This window comes from Salvia hispanica, chromosome 4 (assembly GCF_023119035.1).
Source record: "Salvia hispanica cultivar TCC Black 2014 chromosome 4, UniMelb_Shisp_WGS_1.0, whole genome shotgun sequence".
In the NCBI taxonomy this organism is placed as follows: Eukaryota; Viridiplantae; Streptophyta; class Magnoliopsida; order Lamiales; family Lamiaceae; genus Salvia; species Salvia hispanica.
Window position 1 is genome coordinate 44,524,220 of NC_062968.1, and position 15,172 is coordinate 44,539,391.

The 15,172-nt window shown below is 37.7% G+C and overlaps 4 protein-coding genes across 7 annotated transcripts; 1 reads left to right on the plus strand and 3 right to left on the minus strand.

Annotated features, from left to right (window-relative positions):
- Nucleotides 1-12: 12 nt before the first annotated feature.
- LOC125221172 lies at nt 13-537 on the minus strand. The gene has a single exon (XM_048123296.1). The coding sequence runs from the start codon at nt 535-537 to the stop codon at nt 13-15; it is 525 nt and encodes a 174-aa protein (XP_047979253.1).
- Nucleotides 538-930: 393 nt separating this feature from the next.
- Nucleotides 931-3,744, minus strand: LOC125223491 (flocculation protein FLO11-like). Of its 3 annotated transcripts, XM_048126667.1 has the most exons (10): nt 3,636-3,715; nt 3,342-3,510; nt 3,077-3,266; nt 2,917-3,003; nt 2,416-2,760; nt 1,972-2,083; nt 1,562-1,867; nt 1,386-1,472; nt 1,249-1,311; nt 931-1,142 (listed from the first exon to the last, which is right to left on the minus strand). In XM_048126667.1, exons 2-9 carry the CDS (start codon nt 3,506-3,508, stop codon nt 1,259-1,261), a joined length of 1,347 nt encoding a protein of 448 aa, XP_047982624.1. In that variant the 5' UTR covers nt 3,509-3,510; nt 3,636-3,715; the 3' UTR covers nt 931-1,142; nt 1,249-1,258. The 3 variants fall into 3 exon arrangements, with proteins under 3 accessions (XP_047982624.1, XP_047982626.1, XP_047982623.1); XM_048126669.1 differs by having other exon boundaries at nt 1,562-1,858; nt 3,342-3,744; XM_048126666.1 differs by having other exon boundaries at nt 3,342-3,744.
- A 30-nt stretch (nt 3,745-3,774) lies between these two features.
- LOC125223492 (glucan endo-1,3-beta-glucosidase 13) lies at nt 3,775-4,986 on the plus strand. Its single transcript, XM_048126670.1, has one exon. It carries the CDS (start codon nt 3,775-3,777, stop codon nt 4,975-4,977), a length of 1,203 nt encoding a protein of 400 aa, XP_047982627.1. The 3' UTR covers nt 4,978-4,986.
- Nucleotides 4,987-6,150: 1,164 nt separating this feature from the next.
- LOC125223493 (probable sugar phosphate/phosphate translocator At3g11320) lies at nt 6,151-8,843 on the minus strand. 2 transcript variants are annotated; one of them, XM_048126672.1, is made up of 5 exons: nt 8,680-8,838; nt 7,994-8,577; nt 7,317-7,420; nt 6,999-7,227; nt 6,151-6,582 (listed from the first exon to the last, which is right to left on the minus strand). In XM_048126672.1, the coding sequence occupies exons 2-5, from the start codon at nt 8,441-8,443 to the stop codon at nt 6,436-6,438; spliced, it is 930 nt and encodes a 309-aa protein (XP_047982629.1). In that variant the 5' UTR covers nt 8,444-8,577; nt 8,680-8,838; the 3' UTR covers nt 6,151-6,435. The 2 variants fall into 2 exon arrangements, with proteins under 2 accessions (XP_047982629.1, XP_047982628.1); XM_048126671.1 differs by having other exon boundaries at nt 7,994-8,843.
- Between the last annotated feature and the right edge of the window lie 6,329 nt (nt 8,844-15,172).

The window sequence follows — 15,172 nt, forward strand, 5'->3', positions numbered from 1 at the left end:
CGATGTTACACATCATTTTTCTGCATCGCAAGCAAATTCTTGGTCGAAGCAGTTTGTAGATGCGATCTCAACAGCGCCTTCAATTCTATTGATACAAGACTTGTACAGATATCCCAAGTAGTCCATTATCTGCTCCTCGGAGACGCCTTCGAGTGGTTTGACCTCGAATTTCCACTCGACCAGAGTCGAGCCATAACCATAGTCTGTGAGGTTGAGTGAGTTTGAAGATCCATCAAGGCCTACATTGCTTGCTTCCAACTCATACGTGTAAGTGTGGGACTCGGAGTCCATGGCAACGAGCCTTTCCTTGATCCATGACCTGTCCTCGTCTTTCTGTGGGAACATGAACCCCGAGACTAGCCTTGTGTAGCCTGCAACGCCTTCCTGCCCGGATAGATCAGTGCACGTTTCCACCATCGGCATCCATTCCTGTAGTTTGCTGCTTGAGGAAACCATGTCCCACACCTTGTCTATTGGTGCATCAACAATTCCTCCTATTGATCTATGCCATTTCATCACCTCTTTTGCCTTTTCCATAGAATTTCTTGAAAGAAAACTATAGTTTCAAGCCAAGAAACCTGGCTTTCTTGGAAGTATCTATTAGGGCAGCTTGGTTTTGTAGTAATGATGCAAGGCACATCGTGTTTCCTTGTTCGTGAATACACGATTATATCTGAGATTGCAAGACGGTTCCTAGCACAAGAAATGCTTTGGAAACTACAAAGACAAAGTTCAAACTGGCATTTACAATGAATTTATGCATTATTTTCTTCTCCCTTTCTACTGAAAACAAACAAAGAAAACAGTTTGGCAGCAAAAAAAAAAAGATGCTGGTATTTGATAATTGGAATCAAGATATATTTGCATCTTCAATTTTCATCAACACATAGTTTTATGTAGAAAATTCGGAAGAACTGTAAAGCGCTAGTGACATCAAATGCAGTAGCTCGATTCGTTTCACTTGAGATTCGTTATCTCTGGAATTATAAAGCTGGTAAGCTAAAACTCAGCTGAGCAAAAGAACCAGCTAGTGGAGTACTATTCTACAACAATCACATTTCAAGGTAAAACATAATACTGTTTTCCATCACAAATTGTACACACTTCTTTTCTTATCTTCTCTCTCACCAGTGCTGTCCTGCCTGCAAAAATGAATGTAAACCAGTAAAGAAATTTGTAAGAGGTATATATATACATATATAGTGTGTGTGAGAGAGGGAGAGAGCAGGACCAGGCCATCCATGTTACCTTGAAAGCTTTAAGCATCCGGCTTATCTGTGCTGCTGTTGCTGGTATCACCATGCTTTTTACCTTGCAGATCAATTAAACATATCATTATTTGCAACTCACCATACTTGTTAGCATCATTCGCTGGTAGAAATTACCAGTGTCTTCTGCTCCTGGGCTTGTTAAAGCAGCGTCAAGGTCCATAGTTTGACGGTGATGAGAAGAGGACATAGAAGCTTGATCACCTTGCAGATCAATAAAACCTATCATTATATGCAACTCACCACTTCCCATAGTTGTTCGCATCTTTAAAGCATAAGGTAGTAGAAATTACCAGTGTCTTCTGTTGCCAGGTTTCGTAAAGCTTGGTTAAGGTCCAGAGTTTGATCGAGAGAAGAAGAAGCTTGATCTCCATCAGGGCTTTCCTCAGTAGTTATTGGAACCGTAAAAGATTCACCTTGTGCCTGGCTACTGGATGGTTGATTCGCCACGGGAGCAAGTGTCAGTGAACTAGGTCCAGTAGTCATTTGGACAGGAACAACAGCATCCTGAGAACATGATGGGTTAGATATGCTGCCACTCCCACCAACGTCTGCATCGACATTGATCGTTGAAGTAGGATTTGATGCTGCTGCAGAAGCTATTTCAGATTCATCATAGACAAGTATTAGAGAAATTATAATGAGAAACTTACCAAAGTATTTTATGCTGTCCCATATAAACAAAGTTATTGCAGAGACTTACTAGTACTCATCTGACGACGTCGCGCTAGGACTAGATTAATGGTCCGAGTAGAAGCCCTACGACCAGGAGAAAGTCTTGCACTTGCCCTTCTCCTCTTGATAGCAGCCCATTTCTGACAAGTTAATTGTATTTTAGTTAATTAACTGTGCAAAAAGATGTTATGAATACATAAATCCGTATGAGACAAGGGCAGCAACCTAATATAAAAATAATTGCAAATGTTCATTATTACCAACAATCATAGCACAAATCCTAAGCATAGTTGATAAGAAACAATATAAAGAAGTTGACAATTTACCAAGCAAGTAAGAACAAATATAACAATAGAATGACAAGATGAAATATGCTTTCCCAAAGCGGATGAATTGTATGCATCATCCATTTTTCATTGTGTGCCTATATACTTAAACAAATAGTGCCTACAAAAGCGTTAATGGTACCCACCCGAGATAGCTCATGTGCCGTTCTTTCATGTTTGAAATTTACACCTGAAATGAGATCCCAGTTTTCACCATATTTTCGCACTGAATTGGTGAGTCTCAAATCATCTACTGCAGTCCAAACCACCCTTGTTTTTCTTGGAGAGGGAGCATCAGCACTTGATGTCTCACTTGCAGATAATTCGTCGTTTGGTAAGGGAACAGTAATGGTAACAAGTTTCTCCTCTATAGTATCAGGAAGGGAACTATCAGAATGCCTCTTCCACTTTGCTACTTTCATTGTCAATGGAGCTTCTACAGTCGACGAGTTTGGCTCATGAATTATTGGATGTTCAGAAGTAGCTAAAACCTGCATTGAACCATCATTATGTTACAGTTGATCAAATTTGGTGACAAATATTGATGAGTACTAACATTTGTATCTACAAAATATCAAATAAATACTCAATATTTTCAACTCAAGAATATGGAAACCAAGAATTGAGATATAGTTAAGGAATCTAACATTGACACATGCTGCAGCCTCTGCTTTAGACTTAGGGCTAGCCTCTGGATCAGACTCAATTTCATGCTCTAAATCACTGTCATCGTCCTACATTCAAAAACAAGAAATCAAAAACAAGGCAGCAATCATAGTCAATTTAAATAGGGGAATTACAACTCACCAAAGGGTTTGAATCATCCAATTGATCGATTAGGTCGTGGCCATAGGCGAGATGGCGCCAAAGCATTTGATATTCCCTTGCGTTGGAAATTCCAGTCCTAGTGTTCTTCACCATTTCATGCCAGTCAATTGTCGGTGAAGCTGATTTATCTACTTCTTGTAGCAATTGAAGCACCGTCTGCTCCGAGTATCTATCAAACGACGAAGCAAAGAGATTTAGCGTCCATTTTTGGTAATCAAGAAAAGGGAATTGAAATGTCTCTCACCTTTCTAAGAGATTAGCGGTGTTTTCTTCTACTGCTTTCTCCGGCTCACTGCTTTCTTCAATCGTATTCCCTTTCTCCGCCTCGCTGCTTTCCTCTGTCGTAGACCCTTTCTCTGCCTCGTTGCTTTCTTCCGTCGTAGACCCTTTCTCCGGCTCATCGTCAGCCATTGCTATTAAACCAGAGAGAGAGAGATAATTTTTGAAAAGTTTGAGCGAATCTTGAAAATAAAAGTTTCAAGAAGATGATTTATATCTGAGATTGAAAAATTAGCGCAACTAAAAGAGACTGAATAACTGAATTTGTCGCATCTCTCTCTCTCTCTTTTTCAAACAGAAAATAACTGAATTTGGCGCCCCTGCTAACATACGCCGCAGAGGTGCACACGCATTAAACCTCACTTCACCAACAAAACAGAGACCCACACATGGCGAAAATGCCTTCTCTCCTCCTCCTCATCGCCTCCATCCTCCTCCACTCCGCCGCCGCCACCACCGTAGGCGTCACTTACAACCCCTCCCTCCCCAACCTCCCCCCGCCGGAGCGCGTGGTCTCCACGCTCCAATCCCTCTGCATCTCCGCCGTCCGCCTCCTCGATCCGTCGCCTGCCGCCGTCCGCGCCTTCGCCTACACCAACATCACACTCCTCCTCACCGCCCCCAACCACCTCATCCCCTCCTTCGCCGCCAACCGCTCCGCCGCGGCTCTCTGGCTCCACTCGCACGTCCTCCCCTACTACCCTCGCACACACATCTCCACGATCTCCGCCGGCGCCGACGTCATCACCACCACCTCCCCCGCCGTCGATCCAACCGTCGATCCCTCCGCCGTCCTCCTCCCTGCCATCCGCAACCTCCGCCTCGCCCTATTTGACCTCGGCATCCGCACAATCTCCGTCTCCACCACCTTCTCCTTCATCGACATCATGACGACGTCGTTTCCCCCCTCCGCAGCCGAATTCCAGGAACCGATCGGATCGCTCGTCGTTCGCCCCTTGCTCGAGTTCCTCGACGAAACCAACTCATCCTTCCTCATCAACCTCTACCCTTACAACATCTTCAGCATCAACTCCGAAATTCCGCTCGGATTCGTTCTATTTCAGGAGAATCCGTTCAATTTCCGCGATGACGTGGTCACCGGAGTGAGATACCGGAACTTGTTCGACATGATGGTCGACGCAATCATCGCGGCCATGGCGGTGTCAGGGCAGGAGAATGTGCCGGTAATCGTGACGGAGACTGGCTGGCCGAGCGAATCTGAGGCGCAGGAAGGAAACTACGCGGAGATGTACTTAGGAGGTCTGCTGAGGCATCTGCGATCTGGATTGGGAACGCCTCTGAGGAAGGAAGGGGCGGCGGAGGCGTATGTGTATGAGCTATTTGATGAGAAGAGTACCTTCAACAATACGAATGGTACAACCAGTGATGCAGCGATGGGCGGCCGCACCCTGGGAGTGGGAGGGAAACAATGGGGGATCATGTACCCTAACATGACCATGAAGTACAGGATCCATTTCTCCGATTCGTCACGGAATCTTGGCCCTAGCTTGGTTCGCCTGATTTTTCTGGTTTGCATTCTGCTCATTTTACTCAATTGGAAAATAGCTCTTGAGATTTTCGATATCCTATTCAAAAATTGAGATGATTCCTGTTTGTGATTGGAGCTCTGTATCATTTCATGTTTTTTTTTTTTGTGAATTTTGGACTGTTGTTGGCTCTCATTGAGATTTCATTTACCAGTTTTTTTTGAGATTCTGATCACTGCCATTTTTTTTTAGAGTTTCTATATGCATTCAACACTAAATTGGAGTACTTTGTTGAAGTAATTTGGCGGGAACTAAGTTTTTATATCCAAAAATGGGGAATCAATCCTTTATGATATAACTGTTATTGTGAAATCACCTTATGCATAGATATTTAGGTAAATGTTTTAGGGAAATTGGTCTCTAAAATCATGAACTTTGCCAAAAATTTGGTATTTCCCATGAACTTTGAAATTAGTATATAATATCATGAACTTTGCATTTTGTTTGGTATTTCCCACGGCATGTTTATTACTATATTTGACTAACTTACGAGGCTTTTTAATCATACTTGACACAATTAAATTTACATGGTTTTCAACGTGACTTTTTATCCTATATGTTATGAACTTAAAAAGTGGTTTAAAATATTATAAAACATATCACGGTTGCTTACGTTAAATAAGATTTTGACGAAAATATCATATTTGGGTGAGTTTGGGAAATACCAAACAAAATGCAAAGTTCATGATATTATATACCAATTTCAAAGTTCATGGGAAATACCAAATTTTTGGCAAAGTTCATGATTTTAGAGACCAATTTCCCAATGTTTTAATACTCCCTTCGTCCCATAAAAATAGGTCATTTAGGGTTAGCAGCATGTAATTGGTAAAATAAAAGAGAAGGAAAAAAGTAATTGATATTATATAATGAATGGTGGGACCCATAAATAATAAAGTAAAAGAGAAGAAGAAGGAGAAAAATATTGTAATAAATGGATATACAAGTATAGGACGGAGGAGGGAGTATTATTTTCGAATACCATAGGATTTTATACCACAAAACACAAGTGACACCATTTCAATCAGGTGCCACATTGCTCTTGTATATTCTTTTATCTTTATAAAAAATCTTGTCAATAACAAAGTGGTGCAGAATGGATAACATTGCTTGTGTTTTAGATACAATCCAAACAGAGACGTGATTAAAGGTAAATGTCAACTAACTCATAATGAGAAAGGGCATATCATTTTGAACCCCAATGAAAAATGTATGTATAACCACAACTTTAATTTCTTTTCACTAATTGATTGATGTAAAAAGAATTATAATAACATATAGTGTCTGAGTTGAGGAAAGAATAGAGTGATTAAAAAAAAGGATCTGATTTAGTAACCGAGATTGAATGCAATAAAAACTCCTACACAGCTAATGAGGTGTTTGGAGCCTTCACCCACCCGCGCCTTCCTGGCCAAAATTTCATACGCCCGAAGCACAGCATCAGTAATCAACGGTATCACCTTTTCATATCAAAACATAGACGGTTATGGCTCAAAGACTCAACGTGTTCCTTCATTTAGTACGCTTCTTGGCTTCACTGTACAGGATAACGCCCAATACTGTCAACGAATATCCAAGCATTCCAGTCACAGAGACGGGGTTCTTGAAAATTAATATGGAGACTACAACTGCCACTGCCCCTTTAGCATTTCCGAGGACCTGAAGGAACCCACAAGACATTATAGTTTAATGTGGAACTAACTGCTGTTCTCCACAACCCATCATACATAATATGATCAGGCTAACATTTCAAATTTACATCAAATGACCCTCAGAGTGTATATAGATGCGGAAAAAATGTTGCTGGCAGGATGTGCACGCATTTAACACAATCACAGTAAGTGCAAGGACGGATGTACTTAATTTTCATTGCATTCAACATATACACACATTTCACATTAGCCTTTTGGAAATAGGAGGCTAAAGGTTAGCTTGGATTTTACAGATATGCATTATTTGAAAACAAAGATCAGCCGATAAAAAAACAGAGGCTCAAAGCAACAAGTGTGAAAAAAATTCAATAGAAAATCAATACATATAACCCAACAAGAGTACTTTTACTGGTAAAGAAGTACCTGAAGAGTGAGGGCACTGGTGTGCTTCGTGACCAGGAAATTGGTCAAATTCACAAAATATGCAAGTGCAGAATTGAACAGCAATAACCATATGATTTTGATATCCTCTCTTGCTAGGGCCAATGTGATACCAACAACATTTTCTTCCATGAGGAGTGTTACAGGAAGTAGAAATACTACAGCTATAGGAGCCATGTAGAGGAGCAGATTCATTGAATTCAGTTTTTCCCTTCAAACAGAATGACGACTTTCAGAATCCAGATGTAATAATATAGCACATTGTCAACTTAGCCCTATGCATGAATATAGAATTATTACCCTTCAGAAGAAAGCAAAATACCCTGAACCACTGACTTGAGAGCCCTCGCAGCTGTTGCACCAATACACATGATAAACCCGAATAAATGGAAACTAGGTTCACCCTACACCAATTAAAGAGGTAGATAATCAGAACAAAATGTGTCACTGGCGCATAGTAAAACGAAAAAAAACTTTGGAGTACTGTGCTGAGGAAATAAGAATCAACATGACTCTTTAATATCAGGCAATCCTTATTTCAACGACCTCACTCGCAGAAAATGGTATCATGGAAGCATCATCATCATAATGGCCCCAGAAAAATGATCTATCTGATCCAGACAAAGCAGCCTCCACAAGCAGAGAATATACGGCTTTAAATACACAAATTACTTACGTACTACCTAAATTGATCAACATCGGTTTGATGAGAACACAAAAGAAGCTCTTTTTCCCCTAATAAAAAACATGTCCTAAACTAGCAGAACAATTGTTCGGCAGGTTCATTGCAACACATAACAGGAGATCATTCTTTTGCTCATATTTTCACCATAGAAACCTCATCCAATGAACCTAAGTAGTCAAAACCAAGCTCAAGTACTACATTGAGAAAAGGAATCCGTACAAATAGAAATTAAAATGCCAAAACACAAATCAAATTCACCAAACCAAATTTGAATCAAAGGAAAGAGGCATACCCCACTGGCGATGACAACTCCAGTAACAACAGGAACCAACGTTAAATAAGTCAACCACGCTTCCCTCTTGAGCGTCATCAAGTAGGCGAACACCGCAGTGAAAAAAGGCGTGGTGGCGCCAATCGCCTGATTGAAGCTCACCGGCAAGTACTTGAGCGAGATGTTGCCGCTGACAACCGAAGCGCAGAAAATCAAGCTGAGCGCCGAGATCTTCATGAACTGAACCCTAGATCTTATCGTCTGCATCGGCACCATCTTCATCCACGCGATCGCGATGTAGCTGAGCAACGAGCACGCCGTCATGTGGCACATCGTCAGGAAAATCGGGTACTTGAATCCATAATTGCTCAGCAAATACTTGTTCAGCAGCAAAACCCCAATGTTCGACGAGTACCACGAGGCCACCAGCCCGATCGTGAACAGCCGCCCCTGGGATTTCGCCGCCACCATCTTCAACCAAATTCAATTCACAAAACCTCGAAAATTATACAATCCCCAGATCCTATCGAATATCGAAGAATTTCTACGGCGATTTTACTGAGAATCCTGCACGGATCTACTAGGACGGACTAAATTGAAGAGATCTGAGTAGCATTGGTGGTTGAATCGTCGAATTCAACGGCTCAGATTCAGCAGAAAATCGTCAACATAAAAATAAAAATCAAAACTAACTCATAAAATCTTACATGAATGTTGAATTGCATAGACCTTACATGAATGTTGAATCGGTGAAATTATATATACACTGTGGAGGAGAAGGAGCAGAAGAAAAGGAGAGAAATATCGCGTGTTGTGTGTGTGTTTTCACTTTTTGGAGGTGTGAGAGACGACCGACGAAGAACTTGGTTTGCAGAGGGTTTATTAATTAGGAATAATTATTAAAATTAATCAATGAAATAGCATAGTTTTTTTTTTTTTTTTATAAGTTCATATTTTTATTTGCATTTAGAATATAAAAATTAAAATTTCGATTGGGAAATTAATTTATTATGGAATTGGATGTGGACTTCACAACCTGCCTAACTGCCGTTAGGCCACGACTTTTGCACATTTATAATGTTTCTATTTTATCATCGGCTATATTTGGTGGATAATATAATTTGTACTGTCACCAATTTAAATATCGACTGTGTCATGTGACATTCTAAATAAATAACCAAGAACATATACTACAGTACTATATTTTCAGACATCTTCCAAAATACTAGTATAGATATTTACTTTCGTGAGACAAATGAAGTGTTATTGTTAAATAAATGTAAAATCAATAATTACCTAATTTGTGCTTTGATGTTTTTTTCTTTTGTGCTAAGGGCATCCATAATGGGACGCCTTAAGCGACATCTTATGCACCGTCACATCAGCATTTTACCCTCCTCCTATTCCACCTGCAATGGGGCGGACTATAGCCCGCCCTAAGCGACGTCCTAAGCATTTTATCTATTATTTGAATATTTAAATACTTCAAAATTTGGAAAACTAACTTCACTTCATTAAAATTCAAACATTACAATACGAAATAAAAAAACTACAATTTCTCAACGGCGACGGTTGCGGTTCCAAACTTCTTCAATCATGTCGGTCATGAGCTGAGTATGGTCTTGTTGGTTGCACATTGAGGTCTGTCGTTGTAGAACCGTACCGAAGCTAGTCGGTAATCCTCGAGTGACAAGCGAGGTCGTCGTGCTGGAGCTAGCCCCGGCTTCATCATCCACCCAATTGGTGACATGTCCACGTTCTTGTTCGACTATCATGTTATGCATGATGATGCACGCATACATGACGTCGGCGATGACTTCCTTGTACCAGAAACGCGTCGGACCTTTCACGATTGCCCACCGCGATTGGAGCACCCCAAAAGCCCGCTCCACATCCTTCCGCGCGGACTCCTGCTTTGCCGCAAACAAGACTCTCCTCTCACCAATTGGGCAACTGATCGTCTTCAAAAAAACATGCCACCTCGGGTATATGCCATCGGCCAAGTAGTACCCCATATGATGTGTGCGGCCCCAAAAGCCTCCACAACTAACTTACAAAAAGTCTTGAGACATTCGCGGCCAGTTGTCTCCACGACGTGGAGGTACTCATCGAACATATCCGATGTTGTGCCGTAGGCCAATTGGCGGATTACAACCGTGCACTACGCAACGGCGTAATTCCGGGTCTGCCGATCCCGTCTTCCCGATCTTGGAAGTACTCATCACGTCCTTCCAACGTGTGTACAATGCGGAGAAAAAGATCTCGGCTCATTCTAAAACGTCGGTGAAAAACATTCGGGCCCCACCTTGGATTCTTGGCAAAATAATCTGCGAACAGACGTTCGTGCGCTACGTCGTGCTCGCGGGGGACAAACGTCCGACGTCGTATCGGGCGAGGGACCCGCGCCTCGGCCGCCGCCGCCTGCCCCCGCTGCATTTGTGTCAAGCATTCCGCCTTGGCTTCATTAACGACATCGAACAAGGCTCGAGTCAAGGCCTGTCTGCAGCCATCCGATGTACTCAAATCGTAGTCGTCGGGATTCATTTTTGAGACGATGAGAGAGAATAATTGAAGAGAAATTGAAGAGATGTGAAATTGGAGTGTGTGAAATGGTAGAGAATAGTAGTGTTTAAATAAGAAAAAAATTCTGAAAAAATTTTAAAAAAAATGAAACGCGTTCCCATCGTCCGAGTCGTCCACAGTGGCGGACGATGCGACGGACGATGGGTATCCTTCGCGCATAATGTATGGGGTGCGGACGATGGTTAACCCATCGTCCGCGATGCTGCAGTGGCGGACGATGCGACGGACGATGCATCGTCCGCCCATTGCGGATGCCCTAACATAATACATGTGGTACAAGTTTAAGTTTTTAACAATACAAGCATAACCATAGCATTTTTAAGGGGATAAGGTATATTAAAATATGTAATATTTTTAAAAAGGGAAATATATCATTTAAAAAAGAAACAAATTTCAAAGAAAAAAAACATAGGAAAGATAAATTAATTTTTCATTAAAAAATATTACGAGATGTATTCCAAAACATAAAGGTAATATTTCTCAAATATCTTTCCTTGGCAAATGATTTTTCATGAAAATACAAATATCTTTCCTCTTCAATTTCCGGCAGCATATCAACGACGCCGCCCCTCTTTGTGCTTCAGACCTCACCCCACCCGCCGTCCTTCGTTTTTGTTTTCCCCCATTTTCACTTTCTCTTCTCTTTCCCTCCTCCCTCAGCTTTAAATTAGGGATCTAGGGTTTTTGAACCTCGCCGCCACCAACCATTCTGGTATGGTCCTCGACGTGGCGGAGTTTTGGCGGCGGAGAGAGGTTTCGTTACCTTCGACAGCCATTTTCAGACTTTAACTTTGTGGATGTGGGTTTGAAGATAGAATTGCATTTTGATTTTGGAATTTTTGAGTGGGAATTGTTTTTTTTTATTTTAGGCTGGAAATGGACCACCAAGTGGAAGATTGGGAAAGAGTATGATGTTGGAGAATGCAGATTTATGGGTGTTCTTCGACTTTGTTTGGATTTGTAGATTTGGGATTCTTTAATTTTTTCAATTTATTGGAATTTTAATTGTGTTTGATGATATTGGTAGATGAATGATTTTTTATTTATAGAATTTGGATTAATAAAATGAATTCGAAAAATTAAGGGAGAATTGGATGAAGTTGATCTATTGATGAATCTAGTAAAATAATTGAAGGGCCATAGGATATATGACCCTTACACTGTATGATTTGACAAAGCTTTGTAAGTCAATGTAGAGTGGGTGAGCAGGATGACAGTTATTAGACAAAATTGTCCTTCAAGCTATTTGGGCAATTTTGTCCAAAAAATGGCAAAATATGCAAGGTTTGTGATTTTATATTTTGTCAAACCCCTATGGTGGGATTTTTTTTGTTAGGGGTCAACGGTGCAACAAACCGAAAAGTTATGACCGTTTTATGCAGTTCACTCTAAAAAAAAGTAAATATGATAGTTATTAAACTTGACCTCTCCCTTTGAAAATGCTCTAAGTGAAGATCCGATGTTTGAAGATAGAGAATGAAAAATTGGAAATATATAAAATTATCCCCAAAAAGAAATATAGAAAATAGAATGGATCTGGAAAATTAAACAATTAAATATATCTACAATGTTATAATTAGAGATGAACAAAAATATCCAAAATCCTAAAAATCGATATGTGAATCAAATTAAAATCTAAATTTATCTTTGGATTTTTCAAAAAAATCTGATGTTTTGATTGGATCGTATTGGGTATTTCAAATTCAAAGTAATCCAAAGAATTTTTATACATATATTAATAAAATATATTAGTACAATAATAAACCTAATAAATATGAAACCTTTGTGTTGAACAATTATGAAGATAGTTGACAGTATGACATTTTACAATTTGGTATGAGATTTCAAAATTTTGGAATTTTGGTATTGGATATAAAATTTGTAAGTAGTTTCGAATTTTTCAAATCGGATTGGATTTCATAGTTAGAATTTTAGATTTTCAAATAATTCGGTTCCGATTAATTTTACATAAAATTTGATATTTTCGGATTGGATTGCAATATACAATATGCTTATTAAAAACTTGAGCATTTAATTTAAAACACAATCTAAATATAAAAAAATAACTATAAACTAACATGAATTAGAGAATTAATTAATAATCATTAAACTACTTCAAAACATAAAGGATTTATTAGTAATTAAAAACCGTAAGTGGTACAAATGGAACAAAGGATTTCAAGTGCACGACAAAATGCCATTTTTGTAAGAAATGATACGATGTACCATGATTTATTGTCACTTTTCATGTTATATTATGTACCACTTCGTTTTTTTCCTATTCGATGATTTGATTAGCCATTAAAATGAACTAGTTTGGTTTTCAAATGTGAATATTGAAAGTTTGATCTAGATTTGACAATTTACTTGAATTTATATGTGCACCAACGTAAGTTATTATAAGTGTAAAAATAGAGTTAACTAGGGTGGGTAGGTACGGTATACCTTACCGAAACCACCATACCGTATACCTTACCGTGAATACAGTATGCGAAAAAATCATACCTTTACATTACCAAAGTTTTCGGTATACCTTATTTTCGGTATGACGAATTTCCATACCAATACCATACCTTGTTTTTGGTATACCGTACCGAAGTTCATTATACCTTACTTTTGCGGTATACCCGACTTTCAACATCAATTAAAATAAAATAAAATAGAGTTTTTAGAATATTATTTATATTTTATAATTTTAAAAATAAATTAAATATAATTTATTCATAATTATATTTATATTTCACAATAGATTTTATAATTTAAAAATATATAAAATATATTTTATATATAATTGTGTTTATATTTTTTTGGTATATACCCTAGTTTACGGTATATACCTTAATTTACGGTATATACCGAATTTCGGTATGCAGCGGTATACCGCGGTATTTAAAAATTCATACCGCTACCTTACCGGAATCTTTCGGTAAGGTATCATACCGTACCGAAAGTCACGGTATACCGAAAATTTGGTATATTCGGTATTTTTTCGATACGATAAGGCCGATATTTCGGTATTTCGGTATTTTTACCCAGCCCTAGAGTTAACTACGTAAATAGTATGTGATTTTTGAGTCATATAGGGTATATTTGGAAATTTTAACTAAATAGCACCAAAAATGTGAATTTTTTTCCCATTTCCTCTTTCCTTTTTCTTCTTACTTTTTATTTCCTCTTTTTTCTCTTTTCTTCCTTTTCTTCTTTTTTTAGTATTTTATACACACACCTAATTGACATTCATAATATAAATTAAGGACAAAATACCTAATTAAATCAATTGTTTAAACTATATAACTGAATATTTTTAATTTAATTGTTTATATCATTTTAGGACTAAAACACCTATTTAAAAATATTCATTCATTTTATATTGTTATAAATATAATTCACAATTTTAAATTTTATTAAGAATATATTGTAGTTATTAAGAAGATAAATAATAATAATTATTATTATTATTATAATTTAATATTATATGAATCATATTTTAAATAAAATATTATAATTATTTATTAATTATGAGTTATTAGTATCATAATAATAAAATATAATAAAGAATATAACTATAATTAAGTATTAGTCATAAATTGAATTACATTAAAAAATAATTTAAATATTAATTTATAACATCATAATAATAATTTTAGCAATAATTAATTATACTAATAGTATAGAAGGAAAAAAATAGAGAAGATATGTATATCATTTTAGGTACTCTTTTCGTGTAGGTCCAAAAAGGCCCTCTATGGCAAAAATGTGAAAATGTGATTTTTATGGGGTATTTTGGGTAAAAATTAGTACTAGGGAGTACTAAAAATGTATTTCAAGTACTAAAAATGATATAAAACAAAGATCATGTACTATTTTTTTGTGAAAGTGGAAGATCGAATACTATTTATATAGTTTACTCTTAAATATAAACTGAAAAGGTCCTTTTGCCATGTTTAATGAAAGAATTTGTTATTTAGAAAAGATTTGATGTATTTAACCTTAGATTAGTTAGTATGTACTAGTAAGATTCCATTGATCATTATATTGAAAAGATGATGTCTAAGATAAGTGATACTTTGACAACATGTGGTAATCAAATATAAAGGGTAATTTGATCGTTTAATACGCAAGTCAATTTAAAGGTATTTTTTTTTTCATGCTATGTTCACAATCATGATTTCCATTGTGTTGAAGAAAATTTATTGGTATGCAAAAGAATAGCAGGTGACTCATCTATAAGGAGACGAGAGGAGTTCTAATGACATTTTTAGAGATCATTATCAACAACGTTGTTATATGCATCAATGCAACAGAAAGACTGTCTTTGGCTTCACCATTGATGTTGTCTAAGCTTTGAAGAGGCTGGGTCGGATGCTCTACGATTTTGAAGGCTAGGCCTAAGCTTTTATCTAGTTCTACTACTACTACTACAATTTTAGGGGTAATTTCGTTAGAGTTAGTAGATCCATATTTGATAACGATGGAATAATACCCTAATGAATGTGTGATTTTGTTTTTATCCCTGAAACTCCAAACTACAATTTTAAAATTAACATAATCGCATATGTTTATTTAGTTAAGCAATTGAATTTTTTTTAGATTCATATACGAGTATAAAGATAATTA